The 25,184-nt window shown below is 36.2% G+C and overlaps 1 protein-coding gene across 2 annotated transcripts in view; it reads right to left on the bottom strand.

Annotated features, from left to right (window-relative positions):
• Positions 1-25,184, bottom strand: part of VPS13B (vacuolar protein sorting 13 homolog B) — a 475,565-nt gene that overhangs the window by 70,672 nt on the left and 379,709 nt on the right. For both annotated transcript variants that reach the window (XM_074145995.1, XM_074145994.1), the window contains exons 36-38: positions 13,071-13,270; positions 10,274-10,481; positions 9,742-9,926 (exon numbers count right to left, since the gene is read on the bottom strand). In XM_074145995.1, the coding sequence (XP_074002096.1) occupies positions 9,742-9,926; positions 10,274-10,481; positions 13,071-13,270 (593 nt within the window). The remainder of the gene's footprint in view (positions 1-9,741; positions 9,927-10,273; positions 10,482-13,070; positions 13,271-25,184) is intronic.

Raw genomic sequence — 25,184 nt, 5'->3', positions numbered from 1 at the left:
TGCAGTATCTGCTTGATTTAATTTTTTCCCCTATCCATCCTGAGGTCTTTGGCTGAATAATGAAAATAACTACTATTTTGCTTTCTGAGTAATAACATATACCTCAGCTCTTTCAACTCCATTTAACAAATTTATTTATGATCCTATTAGCATATTTATTTCATTTTATTTAAATTTACATCTGTTCTGCAGTTTATAAAATAAATATTAAATAGAGTTATAATAAAGAGATGTGAAAGAAAGCTCCTGTCTTCTGAGAGAAATTGTTCTTTAAAAATACTTAACTGCCTTTTAGCTGACTTTGGAAAAAAAGCTTCTATACATCTTCAACTAATAGAAACTATAAAAAACCCTTTGTAATATTGGAACCAGTTGAGAAACCACAAGTATTCAAATGCAGGAAATCATGATTTTATAACATTTTAATGTGATCTACTCTTGGGAAACAAAGTTAACCAAGCCCTATTTCTGTACAGGAAATATTCCACTGTACAGTTGTAATACATTGTGGTGAGGGGTACAGCTGCAAATTTTTCACCTGTAATGCCCCACTGGTATTGTGGCTTACTGAATTGCATCAAGATTGCCTTCCTGTCCGGAAAGCCCTCTAAGTACAAACAAGACTCTAAGCCCAGGTTTTATTTTCCCTTGGTATCAGAATATGGTAATTTAAGAGCCCTGAGAAATGCTTTTTAACCTTTTAGAAGAAATATGTAGCATTCTTTTATTAGGAACTACGTTCTTTGCCTTTTTAAAACAACATGTGACCAACTTATCAATTTATCAGGCTAGCAGGTTCAGGGCAAATGCAGGTGTGTATAGTAATGTAATCTGTCACAGATACTGGCTTTTTTCATTATGGAAAAATTACTCTAAACACACTAACAGCTTTTGTTAAGAAAGCACAGAATAGCACTATGCTACAACTGATTTCTGCAGGACTTTTTTTCTACTAACTGTCATTCATCTTGAGACTGAGTTTATGTGAAGATCACTCGCTCTTCTAATAGCAAAAGCAAGAGTATTTCATTTAATTTATGAGGGTTTTAATGTATTGTTGTGAGTATTGAGAAACAAAAGTATATAGATAGGAGATCTTACATTAGGGACTTGCCTACTTCTTGCAATACTTACTCGCTTTTTCTGATGCAGGAACAATCTTTCACATTGTGTTTAAGACTTTTCATTTTCTAAGCTTCAGTATTTATTAATAATATAAGCACTATGCTGTTGAAATGTAGTCACCTCTGGGATCAAGGGTAGCAGTCTATTAATACATAAAGTACTGGGTAATTTTTGGTATATGGGCTATTTTGACCACATATTCTCACCACAGTAAAGCCAGATTCCTACAAGAAGTGCCACAAGATCAGCGTATGGCAGGAAGGACTTTGGTTTGCAAAGTTTCATAAATCAGAGTTACAAAATCTGAAAAGTACAGAACACGAGGAGAGTGTAAATCTGTCATTAAGATAATCTGATGGTTTCGTCAGTCCTCTGGCACCCGGTAGAATTTTCACTGGCTCAGTAACCCCAAAGGGTAAATTTCAGTGTGATGCACAGGCAAATTATGCACAACTTCCATTAACATTCCCAACAAGTTACGCTTAACTCCCTGCAGACTGCACAGAAACTGTAGGCCAAACGATACAGTCTCATCTCAATGCAGTGAACACTAAGATCACACAGCAAAATAATTAAGATTATACACACAAAATACAGTAACAAAATAGTGAAGTCTGAGATAATCCTTCTCTCAGGCAAGGAAGTTCACAAATAATGTTTAAAGCTAGAATTCCTAAAGAGAACGGGCTCTGTTTCAACATCTGCGTAAGACTCACTGTGTAGCACTTCTACTTCTTTAGCCCCGACTTCCTTCCTTGTAAGAAAATGAAGACAATACTTATCATTAATCGTCAGAGAGTCTTAGTTTTCAAAAACGTGCAAAACTCTGCCCAGCATCACAAAACTTGCTCACATCCAGATTATCTGATGTTTAAGTGGCTCAGGCTAAAAGCAAGCCTTCAGCCCTCTCAAACAGACCAGTTGTTCACATGATGACCTGTGTGTCCATTTTTGTACACAGGCAGGGATGCAAACGCTGCTTCTACTGACAGGAAAGCAGTTTCCTACATTAGAATAAAAGGCATTTGTTACAGTTCTAGTTTATGATCAGATATGCTCAATAGTTATACTATATTGTTTCGTTTCAAGCTTGTTGCAACTCTTCGCACAGTAGAGAGATCACAAAAACACCATATACAGTCTATGTACAGCATGACTAGTACAGTCATTTTGAATATCAAGAGGTAGAATTATCAAGAAATGTTAAGTTTTTAAAAAGCAGAATCCCAGACAAAGCACCAAATTTGCCTTCTGAGCAATTCACAACAGCTAGACAAATTATTTTGCCATCCATCTACAAAGCCTGAATATTTGAAGATAGTACTGAAATGCACGGCGGTAGATTCAAAAAATTGCAAACCGACAGGTTTATCGATAAGCATGGTTGAACTTTACAGCTTATTATCTAATAACACTATGAACTTAAATCACTAACCTGTCACGCACAAATCATCTGGATTTCCAAAATAGTTGTTGCTTTGTGAATGTAAGAAATAAATCAAACATGAGTAAAATTTGTGGTTTCCCAAAAAGCTCTTTTCCCAGACTCTCAAATGCCCAGCTGAACACTGTAGCCCCAACAGGGAATGAAAAGTAAAAAGGAAGCAGAGCCAGCCAAAGATGAGGTATTCTCTGCTAAAAGGAAAAATGAATGTCTTTGACATTGATCATAATTCTTTTCCTGTTGACTGTCATGTCAAATCTTTCCTGAAATAATGACTTACAGTAGGTCTAATGTCAGTCATTCTTAAGCTCATGCTTCCTTAAGCCACTGTTTAAATAACCACAAGGTGTTAGAAAATGACTGTTTATTGGCTGACAGTGTTGAAAAAAATCAGATTTCAGACTGCAGAGTTTGCAAATGCTTTATTTAAATAGTATAAGCATGTAAGGCAATGCAACAGATAATTTTTTGAATCCTAGCCTTCTGAAGTTGGAAATACTTTACCTTCTCCTAAAAGAGATTTCACCATCTCAGCAAATTCTCTGAGTGAATTTCACCAGAGTGGTTTCATTTACCTAGTCTTTCTTTATTGAATCTCAGTTAAGCCCTTGGAACCTCAGAACTATACTCACTGTCCTTATTTTCTCCAGTAGACCTTGAGATCTGGTTAATTTAATCACCACTTTTCTAAACCAGGAATAAGTGCTCTGTTTATTAGGAGACAGTATAAAGAAGAAAGGCCAAAAAAGGAGACCTCAGCACACATTCATCTTTTCATCAGCTGTTATAATGCTGACTACACTTGCATGCAATAGGAATCCTGGCAGGTACGCAAGGGAAACATCCTCAAATACAAAAACCTGTCAGGGTATAGCTCCGTAGATATTTTATTTTAACTTCATATGGAGAAATGAACAAATGCCATAGATTATCCTCCTTTTGTCTTCTAAGCTTTAACAGCTTGTATCTCTCACTGGATAACAATCCAGGAGAAAGAATTTTAAGTCTGTATTGGTGATGCAGCTTAAATATATCAGAGAGCTCAGAATTTGGAGCATTACACATTATACGACCACTTTGATTAGACAAATCTGGTTTTCTCCACCTTTTAAATCCATGGCCACTTGTGTAAACGCTCTTGTGACAATACATAGCTTTTTGTTTGAGATATGGAGCAGTGCCAGCAATACTCTTTATTGGAAAGATAACTCTACAACGGAATGGCAAACACTGAGCATCTCTGTAAAAAGTTCACTAGCTAAAACAGGCCTCCAGCTGTACAGGAAATCACTTGTATGTCCTGTTCACCTGCTTGCACACAAAAGCAGAATAGTTCCTTGATGGCATGCATATTGCTTTCCTATCTTGCTGAGCCCCCCTCAGTCTTTGCTTTCTCCCCTGCCAATCCAAACCTGTCAACCTTGTTCTTGGTAAAGAAAAATGATATAGACATGTGGTCCAGATGAAATCGGAAAAGTAAAACAACATAGGCTAATCAGAGGCAAAGGCATACGTAAATCTGAAATTCACAAGACTGCAGACAGACACAGGAAAACTTTGGGAAACTAGAAGCATAATGCAAGCACAGTTTTAAGCCTCACAGCACAGATATCCAGCAGCACTTTCTTTGAGCTTAAATGCCTAAATGTAGCTAAGTCCCATTGTATCTGTACAATTTGAAGGTAACTACTGAATCACTAACATTTTTTTTTCCTACGATTCCCTCCTTCAAATTGTAAGAATACCACAGAAATGAAGAACACTTATCCTTTCTCAACTGCTGCAACCTGACAGGTCCAAGGAACTGTACAAGCATAGTTGAATTTAGCATTACGTAACAGCTCTGAAATACAGCCCCTTCTTATGGTGCGGAATCTATTCTTCTTCAATTATCCTTTATATTCTGGGACAGTGGCATTATCTGCATAATCATAAACTATTGTCTGGAATTAGAAATTACTCTTACTCCTTTCTTCCTAATGCCGTATTTCCAAAGCAACCAGAACAATCAGTATGGAGGAAATAGCTGCAAATTCTCTTTCAGATGTCCTTGTAACCAGCTCAAGCCAATGTTCTCATCATTTGGGAGATGAGGAGAAAGGCTATGAAGCCCCTCCTCTCCAGTTCAGACTGTCTAGCATGCTTTTGTTCCTGAGTTGCTCATGTATCTTCTACCACTCTGATACCCCTACAGGAGACATTTCTATATACCTTATAAAACATATTCTGCTTGAAGTCTATTACCATGCTTCAAAGTCCTCAGTGGAAGACATATAATGGACAAAAATGAGAATCATCACCATCAACAGATTCCACCTTCAACTGCTACGAACAAGAATGTCATAGAGCAAATAAGAGACCTGTTGCCCTATAATGACGAGCTGGTTGCCTTGTAGAACACAGTTTAATATTAGACTGGGAAACAGAGGCATACTTTAAGTCTTCACATCTGAATACTTGCTGAGACAGATCTATAAACATCTGCACAATTTTTACTATAGAAATTATCTACACAAGAGAGTGTCCTAAATGTAACATTAACTACTGTGGAGGCAGAGCAGTAGGCTTTGTCTCCCTGGTTTTGTGTACATGTTTTCTTTAAGTACATAATAAAATAGGCTTTTAAAGTTGCTCGTCCACATATCTTCAACTACAAGACTTTCTCTTACCAGCAATCTACTTGAATGATTTAAAAGTTTCACCTGTTGTAACTGAGAAAGTCTCAGAGAGTTATCTTTTTTGATCTACCAATACCAATCTTCAATATTTTGTCCCAATTAAAGTAATGGCATTGCTACTTCAACTTGCTTGTTATCTTTTGAATTAATTTTGTGAAATTTTTCCAAGTTTGGAGTTTTCTCTGCTCCTGAGGTGCGAATATGATTCTCACATCAACACCATTCTACCTTTTGCCCTTGCTGATTTGGGCAGTAATGGATTACCCTGGCTTACATGACATTATATGGAGTCAGCGCTGGGATTAACTTCACTCTTATGAAACATGCGCTGTCTTAAGTGAAGTTATCGGTGGAATGTGCTTTCTTTTCTCCATGTATTTGAAAAATAATCTTAGCAATAGTAAAGATCAAAAGGATATGCCTTTACCAACATTTGAGTTGCTTCCTGAAGGTCTTTTCTGTAGATTCCCTTTATACGTTAGAGCAATATTTATCACATTACTTCAACAAGACACAGCCCATTTACTTTTTCTTCTTACAAGAACATGATCCTACTGCTCTCGTGTGTGTATTCCTTCATCTCACATTGACCTTTACTAAGATATTTAGCTGTGTATAGAGCTTTCTAAACACCAAAACACCTAAACAATCAAAAAAATCTCACAACCTGGAAAACACAGAACCATTAGCAGAAATGAAACAGAAGCTGATAGAGCAGTCAAGAGTTAATAGTTTTGATCAAGGAACTAGAAAGATGTTCAGTATAAAAGACTGAGGAATATTCCACATCCATAGCACATCTGTCTCTTGATATGGAACCCTAATTTTTTTTTTTAAAGTTAGCTGTACAAAGTTGCACCCAAAACACTTGTAAGCAAAGTGGCAAATTGATTTTTGCTTCACTTCACTGATTTTGTGTTTCAAAACCAATACCTGCGTATGTACTTTCTTCATTAGTAAGAACTTGCAAATACTACTATATAAACTTTAAAACACTCTTGAGAAGGTATATTCAGAAAAGATCTTGGCAGTGATGTAGACACAATAGGAGTAAAATAAGAAAAGGTCTCCAGGTCAAAAAGGGCTAGAAGTGATGCCAGACAGTGGCTTTAGTACCTGAGGATAAGATGCACCTTGTGTTGCCGAACAGGAACTGCTTAAAAAATTAAAAGGTACCAGGGAAGTCTAAAGGTGTTTCATCAAATACTACTTATCTGAAAGAACAGTAAATCACATAGTGCCAAAGAACATTTGTAGCATGTGAAAATGGGACAATGAGGGATTAAAAATTAAATAAAAAGGGGCTGCGATGTCCGGTAAACAGGAAGAAAAAAAACTTTAGATACTCTCAATCTCACAAACGAAATAAAATCCTGATACAGTTTCTTGCAAGTGCATCTAGGATTTTTTTCTCACTTCCTTCACGGAGATAGATCAAACTCCTATGTCAAATCGCTAAAGAAAATGCAACATGCTATGCCATGGTAGAAACATCAGTTCTTCTTTGTCCCACCACAAATAAAAGCAATAATGTTTGGATTGTAAAAAAGTAAAGAATTAGAAACTTGACCAGTGAAAAAGCTTACTTTTACAACAACACAAGTACAAGAAAATAAGCTCTTAGGAAAATTAGAAATAGCAGCAAGGTAAGATTTTACAGAGACAATATAGTTCATATCAACTCTTACAATCTGAAGCTGTTTGCTTATCCTTTAGCTGCAGCAGATGACACACAACTTCAATAGCTAGAAAAATTCTCTTTATGGTGAAGCTTTTGCAAGTTCCAGGAATTTAAAGAATAGCTATAAAACCAAAAAACCTACCTATGATTAAAACGATATGCCAAAAGAAGTTTAGCAAAGATAGAAAGCTAGATGAAATGTCACACCAACTTACTTGGAAAGAAAGAACATGCAACTGGCAAAGTTTTAATTCAAGACAAACTACAAAAGTGCACCTTTGTCTGGGTTTATGTGAAATAAAGGATTAAGGGAGACTGGTAACACAGCTGGTGACATTATGGGTCCTCCTAGCATTTGAAGATATACACAATCCTGGGAGAGTTTTTAAAATATATTTTTAATATATTTATATCATTATTGTCTTTAAATTTAGATTCTTTTTTCAAAAAAGCTGAAGTCTTTGGCTTGTAGATGTTCCTCTAATGTTTTATGTCAAGAAGCGAATAAAATAAAAGTGTTGTTTTGTCTTTTTACTCTTTTTTTTTTTTTTTTTTTTTGTGAATTTTCCATATGCACTAAATACGCAGTATATTAAGAAACAGACATATAACCATACGGGGAAAAAGTGGAGCTGATGAAAGGCCTCATGATTAATTTAAATGAGAAACTAAAGTTTGAGATGAGTATTCTGTAAATCCAGTTTACCTAAAGAATGTATAAAATTGCTCTGTATTACTTATTTCACCCACATAGATATGTTAGACTAATAAAAAAACCCCTATTGTCTATGTTTAAAACAGCTGTTTATCTATATTTTGCAGAGCTGCTCTGTGTAGATGCGTGGCCATTTGTGGAAAATGTGATAAATCACCACCTAGAGCCAGGCAACAATCACTGCCATAATTAATGGCCCACTACCAAAATGTGGATCCTCTTGTAGACATTTCTGTACTTCATGTGCTTTTTGAATAGATGCCCTCTAATTTGGATGATATCTTTCATCTCGTCCCTTGTAATTGAAAGCCCAAGGCAGTAATATAAGACTTACTAAGAATTAATTAATCATAAAGTTGACAGACCTTAAGAAGAGAGTGTGTCACAGTAAAAAGCATCATGGAGGGAAGCTATAAAGGGATGCTTGACCACAAACTTAAAAGACGACTGATGGAAACAGTTCTCTGTGGTCAATGTGTAAGATTAAATGCAAATCTGAAGAATTACATGAAGACCAGTAGAAGTTGACAGAACCTGAACACTAGTAGCTGAGTGCTTCCCAGTTTCTATCTGACTGAGGCAATCTCAGGACTAATGAAAGACAATTGCAACTATCTTCTTTTCTCTAGATCGTAGCATGGAAGCACAAAGCAGAAGAATGTGTGTGCTACTAGAAGTCTAGATGCGTATGCCCACTTGAAGAACCATCGATATTCCCCCTGTACAGGGTCATATTAATTCACAAGCACATACATTATGTTCATGATGTCTGTTATCTATAATGAGAGCTTAATGCAATTATACCAAAAACTTGGTGTGCTGTGCTCTGAAAATACCATCCTGAAAGAAGGCAAATCGCCGGCTTCCATAGTGACCTAATAGGGTCACCAAGACAGCATACAATAACACAATTTTGATCTTTGATTCAAACCTCATGCCAAGGGGAGCTGATTTTTTTCCATTTCTTTTTAATTTTCATATAACTGAAAGGAGCTGACATTTGGCTGTCTAGAGGGCAAAGAAATTGGCAGGACGCTTATATGATCTCACTAACAGTATGTGCACGGTAATAACATTATACCATTTATCTGAGGAAGATTACCCTACTTACCCATAACTCAAAGCATATTGATGCATAATTCAATTTTAAAAGCAATTTTTAAAGTTACAGCAATAATGAAATATAATTCAACATTTCTGATCAAATAGGAAGAACTGGGAGATATTAATTTCCCTGGACTTACAACACCATTCTGATTAACAAGTGGATTCAGATTTAAAAAAAATGACAGATCCGATTTGTAATACAGAAAAGAAAATGATATTAACAAAATTAAAACTGAGCAAATATCCAAATAGGTATGCAAGGAGTAAGTGAATTTATAAAGATGAATTACACTGGACAGGAGAGAATGTAACTACTTGATTGTATACTTGAGAAAGCAAAACCTCTCAGAGTTAGGAATCAGTGTAATCGTGAGGTATGGTCTATTTTTGGGGCACAGAGCCACACAGCTGTAGCACTCAGCCCTCCTTTGAAGGGCAGTTCCATGATCTCACACAGTCAAACTGGACTGCCCACTTCAACTCTCTCAAAGCAAAACAAGAGAAAATGGATCCTTTCTCTCTACCCTATGGATCTTACCAGAAGAAGCAGAGTCATCTGCCAACACAGACACAGGACAGGATGGCCAGATTGGAGATTTTAATGATTCCACTGAATCTTAGCAATCTCAGACCAGGTGTTTCCTCACATGTCTCAGTTTCAAATCAAAGTGAGTCTTTAAGTAAAGACTGATGGATGAAATCATAGGAACATAGAATAAAAATCCTGCGTGCTTGCAAACCAGAAGTGATAAATTTAGCTATAGCTTTTTATGTCATGGAAAAACTTTACAGGTAAGTGGTTAAAATGTTTGTACAAGTAGTTTTAAAACTAAAGATGCGCTCAAGCTGTGGAATTTACCTCGTATTGATTTTACAGAGCTCCTGACATTTGTTTTGTGCTCATTTTTAATAAAACTAAGTTTGAAAACATTCACTTTACAGCAGTAACATTTTCTTTTGTTAATGGAAATAGAAAACTCTCATTACCCACCTGAAGAACATCTCCAAGGTCAGCAGTACTAATATCTGGGTCTTCAGTGGTATTAAAAGGAACAGGGTTAATTCTTACAAGAGTGAGCACTCTGGGTTCTGGATATCTCCACAACATCATTCCTGGACTATCCTCAGTTTCATTGTAAAACACAACTTCATAGGCACTGGGCAATTTTTGTGCTTCTGTCAAATGAAAGAAAGCTATAATCTGTTATACAATTTCTAGAAAGAAACATGCTGGTATATGAGACCAAAGTAGTTAAAAATAAACCCCTCAGGATCAAAAGGAGAGAAAATAAAAAAGCAATTTCCCTGACTTTTAAAAGGTTGCAGCTTAATGGAAAGAAATCAAAAAAGTATTTTTTTTATTCTAGCAGATGTCTTTTCAATTGCTTTTCCAAAAAAAAAATAAATATCAATTATTCATTGTAAGAAGCAAGTAATCTTTAATAAGTTACTACTGTATTTACTTTATAACTGAAAAAAAAAAAAAAAAAGAAAAAAGAAGAGAGCAACAATATTCTTCTTACCTGCATCCTGTATATATTGGAACAGGCCTGTTCTCAGATCATCTGAGGTATGCTCAGTTTTGGAGGCCTGATTCCTTTCTGTAGAAAAACAAGTGGGGTGTGTACGTTCAGACACCAATGTCTCTACACTGCCGTTTTTAGTGAGGTACCGCCACAGAAGCTCCTGGAGAAGAACTAAACAGTTCAAATGCTCTTGGCCCCAGAAAACCTTTAAAAAAAAAAGAAGAAAAGAAAAAGAAAGAGAAAAGACAAAACAATTACATAAAAATACTGAGTCTTTTTTGAAGGAGCAAACCTCCCCAAACCAATAGGAACTTTATACAGCTTTCAGCCTGCTCTACTTACACCTTAATTGCTTGCAAGGATCTTTAATGTGAAAATACAGAACAGGAACAACAAGAAATCTTTACAAAACCATTTGGCAAATTTGTTGTTCTCATCGTTTGAAGGAAAGCATTAATTCTTACCACTTACAATTGATACTGATGCTGCCTGGAAGAGCACAGAACTTAAAAGTGATACTCAAGAACTTACAGCTGAGTGCAGTACCTAATGCTAGGACTAGTCACAGGTTTTGCAGTTTAAGATATGACAAAAAAAACCTTAAAGATGCAAAGTTTGAACTGTTCAAAGAGTGTGTAGCTCCAAAAGTGGAATTCTGGAATGCATTAAAAACTAAGTGACACAGCAAAGAAGATGACTAGAAAGACATATGAAAGACGATCTTAAGCACAAATATTAAGTATATACAGCATATGAATTGGATGTGCTCTAAATTCTGAATGAGCTTTAAAAGTTTGACTTTTTTTTAAGTTTAAAACAGAAATTTAGAAAAATATTTAAGAAAAACTGGCATTCAAAGTCCATAAGATTCATACGCTTTACAGCAAAATAAAAGGCAAGTTCCTCTCTCCCAGCTTTGACAAGCAGCACTGCTTTTCTCAAATCAAACTCTTGTTTGAGAGACTCATGTCAATGGGGACAAGTCCTTTAGTCTTCATGTGCAGAAGTGTGCCCAGAAGCACCAGGGAAGACATGGAATCAACTAGCAATTAATGAAGAATTAAGACTTAGAACCAGTGTGGAATGAAATCAAAATCACCAGACAGTAACTTAAAAGTCCATGGTAAGGGTAGGAGTAAAGCAAACAAGTCAGGTGTGCACATAACAAGTAGTGCAAATTTTTTCACTGGGGAATACTAATTTTCAAATATGAAAAGACTAGAAGAAGCCCAACAGCAGTGTAGTACAGCTGTCAAAAAGGTAGCTTTTCCTTCCCCTGCATCTACATGTAAGCCCATGGAATAAACCAAGACCGTCTTGAAACATGGCTGCAGCTAGTCCTGAGCTAAATAGTCCCGGGCTACCCGGGTCATGTCCCTAAGAGCAGTTTCTAGAGTACCCCTGGCCTCAGGGCCCCACACTTGGTCTAGCACCACCTCAAAGGAGCTCTGTGTCACCTAAGCCCATCTCAGAGGTCTCAGTCCCCCACTGACTGAGGAGGGAGGAATGCTTTTTCCCCCCAATTTTATTTATTTTATTTTTAGGCAGCTGGAACTCCAGAGCATGGAACTCCTACTACAGTATTCACAGATGAGGCACCAGTTTCACAGAGGCTAAGGCTCTGCTGCAATACAAATTAACAGTGGTATAAGATGAGGTCACGTTTAGAGCTGGTAAAATCATTAGCCATAAATAAATTAATTTGAAACAGAATTGCTAATGCTCTTGTCAGCATTCTCAAATCTATTCTGCCAGATCAAATACTTGTTTGTTTTCTGCAAAAGCTAGTTATCCCAGTGTATACTCTAATAATAAATGGCTTTCTCGGATTTATAGATATTTTTCTGGTCCTTGTCAAAACGCCAAAGTTTTGGGGAACACCCCTCCCCACTGTTTATTATTATGTACAAGTAGTCAGCCAAATACCTGTGAATAACAAATAAAAAAGAAGCAGAGAAACAAACTGACTTTATGTATTCATTAAGATATATATATTTTAAAATTCATATTATTCAATTAGCCCTATTTGCAGTGCTGTGGTTTTAAGAACTTCTAATGCCGATTCTGGGAAAAGACCTAATGACACGACTAAATGTCAAAATTTCCTTTTTGTGTTTTATATGCTTGATTTATATATTTATTTTCAAACATTTGGTGTGTATAGATACTACAATAAAAATAATTAAAACAAGACATATCTTAAAGCCCACTTGTTTAAGCTGCACAGAATCTATTTTTCATTTCAAGAACTCCCATGCTTCTTGGACTGGTTTCAAGTTGTGGGCACTTCCAAAAAGGAGAGGATAGCATGGAAAACTGAGTATTAATTGCTACAGACAACAGTTTATAATTACTCCCCTGAGAAACTGGTGTAAGTTTAAACAGAAAGGATATGTATTTCTTCAAGCTACCCCCAGGCATTACAGACACATAGCTCATGGACAAACATGCACACATCAGAACAGGGTCCTAGATATTAAGTGTTAGTAATTTGATCCAGTAGTTTTAAGGGAACACACACATACAGCTACAATACATGGCTTAAGCAGTAATAAAAACAAAACAAACAAAACACAGTACACAACCTTTCAATCCACAGTTTTACGTGAAAAGACTAGATACTTATTTTAAAAGGTAAAATAAAAACCACCCAAAACAAACAAGCAAACCCCCTCAACCCAATGAACTGTTGTAGGCTGCAAAGCGTTACGGGTTCTCATGCAATTTATTTATGAAATCTCAATCATCGAAATCCAGTCCAGCTCAATAACAGAAACAAGCATCTTATACAGACCTGCAGGAGTCCTCCTCTCAAATCGATGTATATTTTCGGAATAGATTGCTCTGGGCCAGGATCACCACTGTGCTTACACCACTTGGCTTCCACATTAACAGAGCAGCAAAAAGGGCCCATCAGAGATCTGGCTCTTTCTTTGAGACTTGTTTTAAGTAGGAAATCCTTTACGTCAAGGACAAAAGATGATCCATGGATTCCTAAAAAGAGAGAGAGACAATTAATCCTGCTCATTGTTATTCTCCCAACATTTATGGACTTATTTCCTCAATTCATTTTACCATGAGCCTGCAAGCAATTTCTCACACGAGTAGTCCCACTGACTTTCATGGAAATACTTGTGTGGACAATTGCTCTCCTCACCAAGCAACAGCATCACAGTTGGGCCACAAGACTCGTGATTTATTTTTTTTCTTTTAGCTTGCTCTTCCAACACTATTGAGCACACTTTATACAGTGTTGCAGTTATGGAGCTGGTATGTCTCATGCACATACCTTACAAAGAACTATTTACCAAAACATTATGACTTTTTATATGTGTGAGCATTTTAAGTTTTATGAGAAGAGACATTTTTCATTAAACTATGAATTTTTTTTCAAAAGAGTCTATTAAAAACAAGAACAGCTGCTTCACTTGATTATATTTTAAACTGATAGGAAATAGCTATTTTGAACAATTCTCTCTGCTTTTGTTCAGGTTAGTTATTATAAAACATTGCCTTGCTAGACTTTGGAGTGCTTAGCAGGAGAATAAGGGTAATGTTTGAATTCAAGTATTCAAAACAATTACTGTAACTCAAAATATATAACGTGTTTACCTAAAAAACAGTTTAATCTACACTTTTCACATCATAACTATTTGCACTTTATATAGCTTTATAAAACATAAAAAAAGATAATGGCAGGTTAGATTTATGACAGAACTTACGTATTCTCATTAAAGACAAACATTTTTAGGAAAGAAACACTATCTAGAAATGTCACATCTCTTGTGAATTTAACTTACAGCAAATCACTGTTTAATAAAACAAACCATACTTAATAACTCTGTATTTCTTTTGTGTATTTACATGAAAAGTACTACATCTGAGGTTGGGTCAACTTTTCCTTTTCTGGTGCTTATACTTGGACTCAACACTCTGAATACTGAATGTCACCATAATTTATTAAGTCCACAGCTTATTTTTCTAATGACACTGGATATTTACCCAAGGCAAAAGATTAAAAAACCTCTAAAGCTTACATACAGATGTTTCAAGGTACAGTTCCCTTTTATATTTTCATACTTTTGCTGGTAGAAAAATCCCACAAAAATATACCTCACTGTTTTGAATACAGGTAGTCAAACTTCCCCTATGAATTTCTTTTAGAATCCAGAAAGACATCTGTCTGCATCCTAGGAGTTATGACTTCATAATACCGAGAAAAATTTTATACAATGGAAGGAAATATATTTGATTTTTTCTTTTTTTTTTCTTTTAATCCACCATCCAATAGGAAGGTGGTCCAACAGTCCCCATAGCAATAATGGTGTTGAATTGTATTCAACTCAAGTGGGAACCACAAACAAGAAGAATCTCTCCCTTGAGCAGTTTGGAGTTTAGTAAGAATGATCAAGGGCTTGAGTGAACCTTTGTCCCATGCCAATCAATGGGACTGTTGTCACCAACTGGAAAAGGGTTTTAGCTCTGGGTTATTTATGCTGGCTTCTGAACCCCTGCGTCTGGTCTCGTGTATAACAGGTTTATACGACAGAAACTGCTCAGTGTTTTTTTGACACAACTTCAGTGATAATCAAGAAAACATCAACACACCCTGACGCCTCTCCTTCTGGTACTGGTTCAGACTTCAGTCTGTAAACTGTGGAATGAAGCAGCTTCACATACCAAGAAAAAGATGTGTTTTTATGGGAAGGGCTCACCCTCACCCGGCTATGCTCAATCTAGCTATTTTAAGAGGCACTGCAATATTTGGAAATTCAATCTTTTTTTATACTATACATACTAAAGAGGAGAAATTCTCAGTAACTATTGCACAATTCTGCAATATACAGAAACGTTCTATAGTTTTACTGGAATATGTGCCAAGTTGCAGAAATAACAAAAGGGAAAAAGGAATGCCAGAATACAAGTGGTTTTATTTATGTTTTCTTTCACTGGGATTACACTTGGAAGGATTATGCTTTGCAGTCTTTTTCTGTTGTCCTCTCAGCTTCCACAAAGTACAAAGAAAACACAATATCCAATGGCTTAGAAACAGAACTGAGCATTCCGCACATAATGCTGCTGGTTTAAAATCAGCACTGCCTTTCTCAAACGCTATGTAAACAATGAGAAATGAAGACACAATTAAGAATAAGGAAGTGTTGGTAAATTTTAAATAAAAGAAATATTATAAGACACATTCATGGGTTGCGTTCTACAAATACCAGGAAAAGTTCATAGATCTCTCTCAATGAGAGATTTTTTTTTTTCTTGCTGCAATACAGATTGCTCTTGTGCAGGCAAAAATTACATCCTCGTCCTTCCTAGCAGTTTTATCTACATTGCCTTTTGGAGATGAAGTATAAAAACTATTTTGCTCTTAATAAAAAAAACAAAATGCAGAGAGCATTCAGACAGACTGTACAAAGTGATGTCTTGAGGAAGCTTGAAGAAAAAAAATGAAGAAAACCAAGTATGCACAAACCCTAAAAAGCAAGAGTAAATAGATCTTTGGGCCCGAGGGAAACTTCAATGGGGTACCATTACTACGGAAATCCTTAAAAGATGATATTAGAAAAGAAATAATCTCATATCCTAAGGGAAGGGAGTGAAGAAATACCCGTATGCACTAGAAGGGACCTTAATTTAAGATTTCTAACTGCCGTACTAACATTGAAAGTATATACTCAGTTAGTGAAGTCGCTTTCCTATGCCCAAAGCAATCATCTCAGAAAGGTAAAGATGCAAAACAATTCTCCTGTTTTCTTCCCCTCCCATACACTATTTTCAGTCAGTCCTCTCATGCATCTCTCACAAACTTCAATTGTAGAATACTAACTTCAGTTTAAACAGATTAAATCAAAGACAACATTTAAAGTGAACTTGAGATGGCACCACACAGAAGCAATATATCTTCACAAACGATTGTTGTGATCTGTAGAAGTTAACTTGTTCTGTTTGGACTATTGCTCATGAACACCAACACACTTTTCAGTACGTGCAATAATTTACTTCTAGGAACAAATAGCTTCATGACTTTTAAAATACTCCTCCAAGAGACTAATAAATATGAAGCACTTGCTTTGGACAGTGTTTAAAAAACGCCGCCAGCCCTCCGTTGTCACGCTCCACCCAGCCCCAAATAGCACCGCAATACGCTGCCATGTTAACTGAGCAAAATATAACTTACATCAGGCTTCTGCATGCCATTGGAAGGATTACCTTTATGAAAACATACGCTCAAAAGGAATAGCCAGGTATTTTTATACAGTTGGCAATAACATAGGAGGGTTTGAAAAAAAAAAAGCTAGCACTTGCTTGGTAATGTCAAGAAATTAACTTGCTCAGAAATTAAAGATGGAGATGATTACAACAGAATAGCAAAGAGAATTTACTAAATTTGTAACATCTTTCTTTTTTTAGTCAGTAGAGAGTTGATTTATGCTTACAGAGACATTTCATAGAATCCGAATACTCTGAGTTATAAATATAGTTATATTAGGTTTTATATATAACTATAATATAGTTACATTAACATTTACCAATAATAGGAGGCTCCATGTTTGTTACACTGCCCTATGCGCATAAATCCAATCGTGTGTATAGAAACAAAAAAAGCTGGCCCATTTTAATAGATGCAGCAAATACATTAAAACAACCCTTGCCTTACAGTAACAATCACTTAGTGTTCAGGCAAAACAGGTGTTAAGAAAGAGTTCTGTTATTTTTCCTGGTTCACAGACAAAGGGAGAGACAATGTTTTGACATTAACTATGGACTTCCTGTTTTCAAAAACATTTTAAAATACTGATATTTGAATCAACTCCAAATGAAACAAGTAGAAATGTAGCAGTAGTTCTTTTCCTTCTACTATGCTCTACGCATTTGCTCTTCCTTAGATAGCTGCAAATCCTGCTTGGTTCACTGCACTGTCACCTCATACAACATGCAGCACAATTTTAATTGGCAAACTTCTATATGGGAAAAGAGTTTTCTCCTAGAGTTTTCTTCTATATGGGCAAGATGCGTGGGAGTGATGTGGTCTGCACCGACGGCAGCAGCTGGCAGGTGACATTACCACCCAAAGGACTGCGGTGCTCTCTGAAGGACCAAGTCCAGGCTCTCCCATGGGCCCTCCATGCCTGGGCAGCAGAGATACAATCTGGCTGCTGAAGGTTAATTAGCAAGTGGTTTTCCTTACTACTTTCTGCTTTAGTGTCACACATTACTAAGGTGATAATCTGCGATATTTGCTTTTGAGCATTCAGAACTCTTCATACCTGCAACTTCAGTAGCTAGTTTAAAGTTGCCAAAGGTACTAAGACAGCTTTGAATATGCACCTATGTTATCTTCTCTAATATATTGATAATTACCTACATGATTTTTTTCCTCATAAGAAAACTTCAGATACATCATGTAATGAGTAGTTATACTACAGTTACACTGCTCTGTTGACAGGTAACCTCTACGAAGCAGCTTCTGAGAAGAAAGGGTAACAAAGCCATGAAAATAATTACAGGGGAAACACTGCAGTTAGTTTAAAAGGCAGCCAATTATTCAAGTCTGGAAAGAGCAGTAGCAAACAAATGGTGAGACGCAGTAAAGGACAATTTTCCAGGAGAGATTTAGTTAACAATCCTCTGACCGCACTGGATTTCCCATTAGTGTCGAGCTGAATCTTATGACAGTTCATTCTCCCCATGAGAACAATATTTACACATTACCAATTAACTATTCTTTAGTGCAATTAAGTTTTTCAGCATTACATGGGGGACACATGTGGGCTCTGTAAAAACATGAGATGTGTAGCACACGGTAAACAGAAAGTAATGATCTTAAACAGGCCAAACCCTTGAATTCGTCACTAATAAATGTCCCCATGCATTCAGCAGTCCTGGCTGCTGGGAGCCTGTTTTCTTCAAATACTTCAAACACTAAAACCCAGGAACATTTATTATTTTAATCCATTACAGGCAGTGCTTGATTTAACTTTATTGGTTGTGGTGGTGGTAGTAGTTATAGTGGGGGTAAAGCTATGTTCTTTTACACATCATTTCAAAAGGGCTTAATTATATTTTATAGCTCAGGCCAGGAATCCTGCTTGTTTTGTGTCTAACAAGGTTCAAGTGGAGTTCAGGTCAGTGATGAATCAGAAGAGAAGTCAAAGATGGTTATCTATTTGAAATGAGCTCATCTCCCTTAAAGAATAACTGGGCAGGTACATGATGTTCATTACACTACTGCATACTAAATAGCTGAAAAATCTCAATTCACTTGTTGATTTGGTAATTTTGGATTTTGTGACTCCTGATTAGAGAGGGCATATTAAAATTAAGATCTAAAGGGATTTTCATTTTTGGTCAAGGCTGTCTTTGGTATACAATAATTTAGAATGTATTTGTAAAGTTCTATATTGCCCTATCTTATTCTAATTAAGTGTAGAAAAATGCATAATGGAAAACAACAAAAATAGTGTTCATTTTGCATCCATGAGTCCAGCTTTCAAAACTGAGTGCTATACTGGCATGCGTAATACTTGGTTCTTGTATCATAAACATTTTATTTTTAGATACCAGCTGTTTTCAGAAAAGAGACTAAACATTTTTACTTCATCTTTACAGATGGCCATGGAGAGGTTCTTCAACTTAAAAAAAAATAATCTATGGATTTTCATATCTTTATTTTAGGCAGTTGGTTGAAAACTTCAGTTTGTTTTCAGGAAATAGCTGGTACCTACAACTGTTACTGATTTATAAAGCTGTAGATACTTACCACTACTGAAAAATCAGACAATGAATGGTTGCATAGTAAATGAAGCATTACAAAATAGTGGATGCCACTCAAAGTGTAGCCCTATATAATTGCCACAAGGTTGAATTAGAATTACAGCTTTGGTGTAATTTTGCTCCTCTGCTCACCGGATTTCAACTGCTTTAATAAACCACATAGCCCATGAACTAGAGGATAACTTTTCTTTATAAATAAACCATCCTGAAGACAGTGCCTGGCAGCACCTGAGCTGTCTAAGCCTCTATAACCCAGTGAATTACGCTTGTGGAAGTCTCAGTCTTGACAGATATACCCAGGCCACTCAAACTGAACAGGTTTCCCTACACTCTTGGAATGTGCTTTCCCAGGATTAAGGCCAGTCCAGGTCCAGGCTCCAACATTGAAATCTTCTCCTCCCTTCGATCCTTCCTCCCTCTCCCTCCTTTATATAGTTCTCTGAATTGTCTTTTGTGCCAGCACGGTCATTAAAATGTACCTGCCCAGTGAGCCAACTGCAGGAGACAATCCTGCTGGAAACTTTTCTTTCCTGTTGGGTTAGTTTTAGACAGATCAGTGCCCTGACTCAACAGTGAGTAGCTGCCCGAGTAACAGTGTTAGCACAAGGCAGAGTGTGGAAATATGCGGCCACAGTAACCTAAACTTCCTATGGAATTGCACCTTCGGTTTGGGCAGCAAGCTGGTGATCCTAGCCCATAAACAATATTCTTGTCATAGAAAAAGAAGAAACGTGTTACCAGTACGTTAAGAATTTAAACAACGTAAGGACCTGGTCTTTAAGACAGGGCAATAATGCCTAATCTCTGTTCTGTGCCTCACACTGCAAAATGTAGATTGAACTAGAAGAATTGCACAGAAAGCATAAAATGTACAAAGAAAACATTCAGCTTTCACTGTTATCTGTATTTCCTCATGAATGTAAATATTCTATAGAATGGATTACCATGAAAATGCTGTATCACCTACTACTGCCACTGGGATCCACATAACAAAAAAAATTCCAGTCTCAATAGAATATGCAATTACTTTTAAAATAAAAACTGAAGAGATTACAAAAACAACTACATTTGTTCTTAATGTAATTTCATTTGGAATCTACTTTTTAAAGTTAAGTTATTTAAACTGTAAATGCAGTTCTACAAAATTAGTGCACCCTGTCTCGAATCAACAACCTACAACTAACTGTTTGTTTTTTGGTTTTTTTTCCCCTGGAGTTAACGTGCTAGTTCATCAGTAGCAATTCTGAACCCTGTTACAAAGTACCAGTAGGGAATCTGACCAGGATTAATAGTGGTACTCAGGCCTGGGATTAGGTGGTGTCTTGTTTCATGGATTTTAGGCCATCTGTTCTTCCCTCCTACATTATACTCCTGCAGAACTATAAACGCACCTCCACCTCAGGGACTATAGAAAGGAATTAGAATTCTTCTGCTTTTCATTATCACAAGATTCAGTAACTCATTTCATTGTCAGGATAATCCCCTTTTACTCTTTCTTTTGCGCTTGCAGGGTATGCCAAAATGACAAATAAAATCCCAGATGTTAGAGACCTGATGAGGTCTCCACCTTTTCTTGAGTGTCGGGTTTAAGCTACTTGGGACACAGTGTCAAATCTGACAGGACCCTGATTGCCCACACCCAATATTCATTAAGGTTTGTTAGTGATTTGTATAGCTGTCTACAAGCTGCACTTCCACCTCAATCCTCAGTGGCCATTTAAATATTTAGTTTGTCCTCTGGCTTTTACTGACAAAGAATTAATTTCCTATTGTTCAAGTGTTGGAAAGAGTTTATATTTCTTTCTAAAAGTAACAAAGGTCTTCTGGGTGTTGTAAATGGCTTGTTACTGCTGCATATTATTTTAGGTAGTCATATCTAATTTAATGTTTTATTTCCCCATGGGCTAACTTGCATATCTGCAGCATCCAAAGGCTATGACAACGCCTTAGCAGAGTTTTCTCGAGAGAGTCAGTTAACTCCAAAATTAAGTTTGGTCTTTGTGCTACACCAATTAATAGCTGCATTTAATTTTTAATATTTCTGTAAAGTATCTTAAGTATGCAGTTTCTTTCAGGTTTAGTAAAAATCCTTGCGATTATCATACGACCAACAAGTGTTTATTTTTTTCCCTAATTTATATGATGAAGTAATCATCTCTGCATATGGGATGAAGGACTGGTAGAGTTCTGTCTATGATCTTTGGAATACTTTATGTCCGTAACTCTCTCTGTTCAGACACTGAACAGCAAGACTTCCCTCCTGTGTCCAGCAAGAGCAAAATAAAGTTCCACCAACAGGCTACAGGCTTCTTGCTGTCTTTCACTCCGGGGAGAGTACAGTCCTCAACTTCTCTCATTTATCTGCTCTTTTGGTAGGTAGGTAGTGCTAATTTCAACACCAAACATAAACTAACTGAAATCCATATGTTCAGAACTGCATTCTATTTACCAGTATTTGTTGCTAAAAATTATTTCAACTTTAACGGCATGTGCTTGTTCTGGAGAGAGCTCCATACCTCAGGTGTGATACCAAGAAATCTCAAATCTGACTGGGTACATGGCACTTGAGAGCTCTTGCCACTTTGTACATGATGCCACATACTTCAGAGGACAAAAATCACCAACCAAGGTCTAATGATAGTCCTTGGGAGATTTTCTACAGTACAAAATAGGTATAAATAAGCTGCCAAAAATGAGCTAAATGTTTGTTATTTGCTTGTATGAAATGGGTACAAGTTTTAACTTGTAACTCTAAGCCACGAAATATAAAATGACCACAGATAATTATTTTATTTAATTTTATTTTATTATCAGTACGACTTAAACTCCTGCCCTTAGGGGTGTCAGAAAAACTATACTGGTAGCCTCTTCTAAAGTAAAATTAATAATATTTTTTTTTGGAAAAGGGATTTTGTTTTGGTTTGTTTTTTGCCAATACACTGCATCACATTCTACAACAGTATTACTTTACTAAAATCAAATACTCAGGATTTCACCATAAGTACAGAGATAAACATAAGTACTCTAGTAGAAATAGTAACCATGTTGTTACAAGTAACTGTTGTACTAAAACATGAAAAATGTCAAAAAAATGAAGTCCCTTGACACACTAAGGGTTTGGGGTTGTATAACAGTGCAGCAGGATGTATAGAAAAGGAGGTGTTTTCATTTGATCCAACTGCAACTTGAGTGTTCAACACTTAAAATCTATTTTGTTATAAATGAAATAATTCAACTAATTAGCCCCTCTGTTTTTCAGAAGCTACATCTTTTTGCTTTCATAAGAAATTAAGAAGAAAAATTAACACAGAAGGCCTTTAGCTTCCATGATTAAACCAGGGAAGTCTAGAGGGAAAACTGATAATTAAAAAAAAAGTTATATGGCAAGCTTCTTTCTTAATTTCAGCTAAAAAAATCAAAGCATTAGGCAAGGTCACGCACTTTTGTTTTCCCCCTATAAGGGAGGAAAAATGCTTACAACACATTCTTGTAAGGTTTTTTTTTTGCTAAATAATTCCTAGCAAATAGGATTCCTTACAAACCAACTTCATCTACATTAAAACTCATCTGGAAAGGGGTCGTTTACACTGTTTATAAAACACTGCCACATAAAATGTGTAAAAAAACATATTTCACTAAAAATAGCTTGCGTAAGTAAGGGATTAGAGTAGTTTCTACTGCTATAATTGTTCCTTTGTAGTTTTTTCCATGATGTTTTTGAACAGTGTTTTTAACTATGTTTATTAAAGTCAGCACATCAAAAAGGATCAAAGAGAAAACTAGTGAGAACCAAAGAAACCCCAAGCGTATTGTGTTGTCTCACTGGGGAGTTATGCAGATTCAAGTAAACAAGTGCAAATTGTTGAGGTTTTAATAAAAATTTTCTACAATTATTGTATCTGAAGTCATTCTATATAATAACATCTGTACAGCAGATGGTCATACTGTACAAAAGGCAACCAATGCTCCTTTTTCTTCCTCTGTTTTAACAGTACATCTGAGATGACTACTTTTGTCATTGTGCTTAGCTCGGTTCAGCAAATAATTCGTAAAATGCAGCTGCTGCAGATGGTCACAATAGTTATTTGACTGTAAAATCAAAGACACAGTGAAGTATTTGCGTATTAGTTTCATTCTATAAAAAAAAAATCTGACATTAACCCTGTTCAGCTCAAAAGGTAGATCTATAAAACCTTTTGTAAAAAGAAAAGTAGTGAAGAACTGACATATTTAAATACTCCGTGCTCCCAAGACGCAGCTACTACACTTTTTTAAATTGAGTAGCTTGCCTAATTTCTTTGCAATAATAAAACAAGTCAAGTTAGTAACTACGGCATTATCCTAAAGTATTTGGAACACAAGTTTATAATACCGTTTCCCCCACACTGAGTAATTTATCTTCTGTTCTGAAGCTGTAATTTCCACTGTGGTTTCTATCAGTACTTTAATTTTATACTAATAATTTTAAATAAAAATAATAAAAAATTACTAAAAGATTTTTTTGATAGTTTCAATCAGTTTTGTGGAAGTGTGTCTTTTGCACTTCTTGAAACTTAAAACAATTGCACCGTCACAAGAGCATGCAAAACCTCATGAACATCTACTTGTCTTTTTTTAACTGGGAAAAAAAAGTGAAAAGAGTCTGTTGATGCCTATTGTCTGGTTATGAAAGTTCTTCATATAGAACTGATTTCCATTTTCACTAGATTCAGCATCAGTATTGCTTTACTTAACAATGCTTGCCAGACTAGAAACATACCGAAGATTCATGTATAGCTTGTGACATGCAAAAGAAAGCTTGGCTTCCTCAGACTGCCAGAAGAATTAAGAAACAGAACTTCGTAGCAGAATGTTTCTGAGGCTTAACGTGCAAGGCAAGGTACATCCTCCTGGGAGATGAAAAACTCCAGGGTAAGTGATATACACTGCTGAGTTTGCCAAATTGCTTTCGAGTACAGCGACGGAATGGGCTCGGCTTTGATATATCGAAGCTTGCTGTGGACACCATAATGTACCATGGGACTGATAACGTATATAAATGATAGAGGGGAAGTGATGGAAGGAAAGAGGATTATTACACAGAAAGAAAACTAAAACTCTTTAAAGGACATTAGAAAGGCCTTCTGCTCTGTTGCAGTGTTTTCTATGCTAGGGTTGAGATTCAATTGAAAAAGCGTGGGAACGCAGGCACTGTTCCTGTCTGTACTGCTGTTTATTTATGGATAAATCAAGAGTTTCAGGCTCCAGCACTTTCACAGGCTTTCATGTACTACAAACCTTAAATTTTTCATTTTTAACTTTTAAAACAATAAAGAAGCACTGAAACTTGCTGGCCTGAGGAGAAATATTTCTGATGAAAAAGAAATAAATCACCACCTCACTTGGCATGCAACTTGTTCCTCTCAGCTACAGACCATTTTACCTCGCAAGCTACTCTGCCAACTACCTACATCTGGCTCATCTCCACATCATGTAAATGTACCATCTTATTCATTTTATTAAAAGACTAATAAAAGAATTTACAAAGACACTCAAAATGTCTTTATTTTAAATGAGTCTCTGGTACCCTGTTAATTGTACCCAAGGTGTAATATTTCCTCACAGCTCTGCAGTAATGAGGCTGGACACCCGTTTTCCCTGGATGACTCTCAACTGCGCAAAGGAAGCATGTAAAAATTTAAAACTTCATAAGCCTGAAGGAGAATAATGGTATGACCCAATATTTACATAGTAGCATATGTCAGGGCTCTGAATAATTATTTTTCTATTTTTTTAAAACAGAAATATAGGGTCCTAACAAGAAAATGTAGTTAGAGAGTGAAAACTGTCAAAATTTTATCCTTTGAAGTATGTAGTAAATTATCAGAATACAGAATTCCAGCCAGAATTCTGTCAATAAATTAGTAATTACAAGCTCGGGGATATTACCTACAAAATTAAGCTCTCTTGGGTGCTGCCTCACTGAAAGGAAAACTCAGGTAATGGAGCCTGTCAGGGATTTGCTATTTTCTGTTATGGATTTATTATGTTAGTTAGAGGAGTTCCCCTCAGTGCCCCAAGCTTTAAAATGGTTACCAGGCCACCACTTGAACAAATCAGTAGCACTTCCAACTTTCAAAAAATC

The sequence above is a fragment of the Numenius arquata genome, chromosome 3, assembly GCF_964106895.1.
Source record: "Numenius arquata chromosome 3, bNumArq3.hap1.1, whole genome shotgun sequence".
NCBI classification, from domain to species: domain Eukaryota; kingdom Metazoa; phylum Chordata; class Aves; order Charadriiformes; family Scolopacidae; genus Numenius; species Numenius arquata.
Note: the sequence above shows the minus strand (reverse complement) of the source record. Positions and strands in the feature narration are given on the sequence as shown.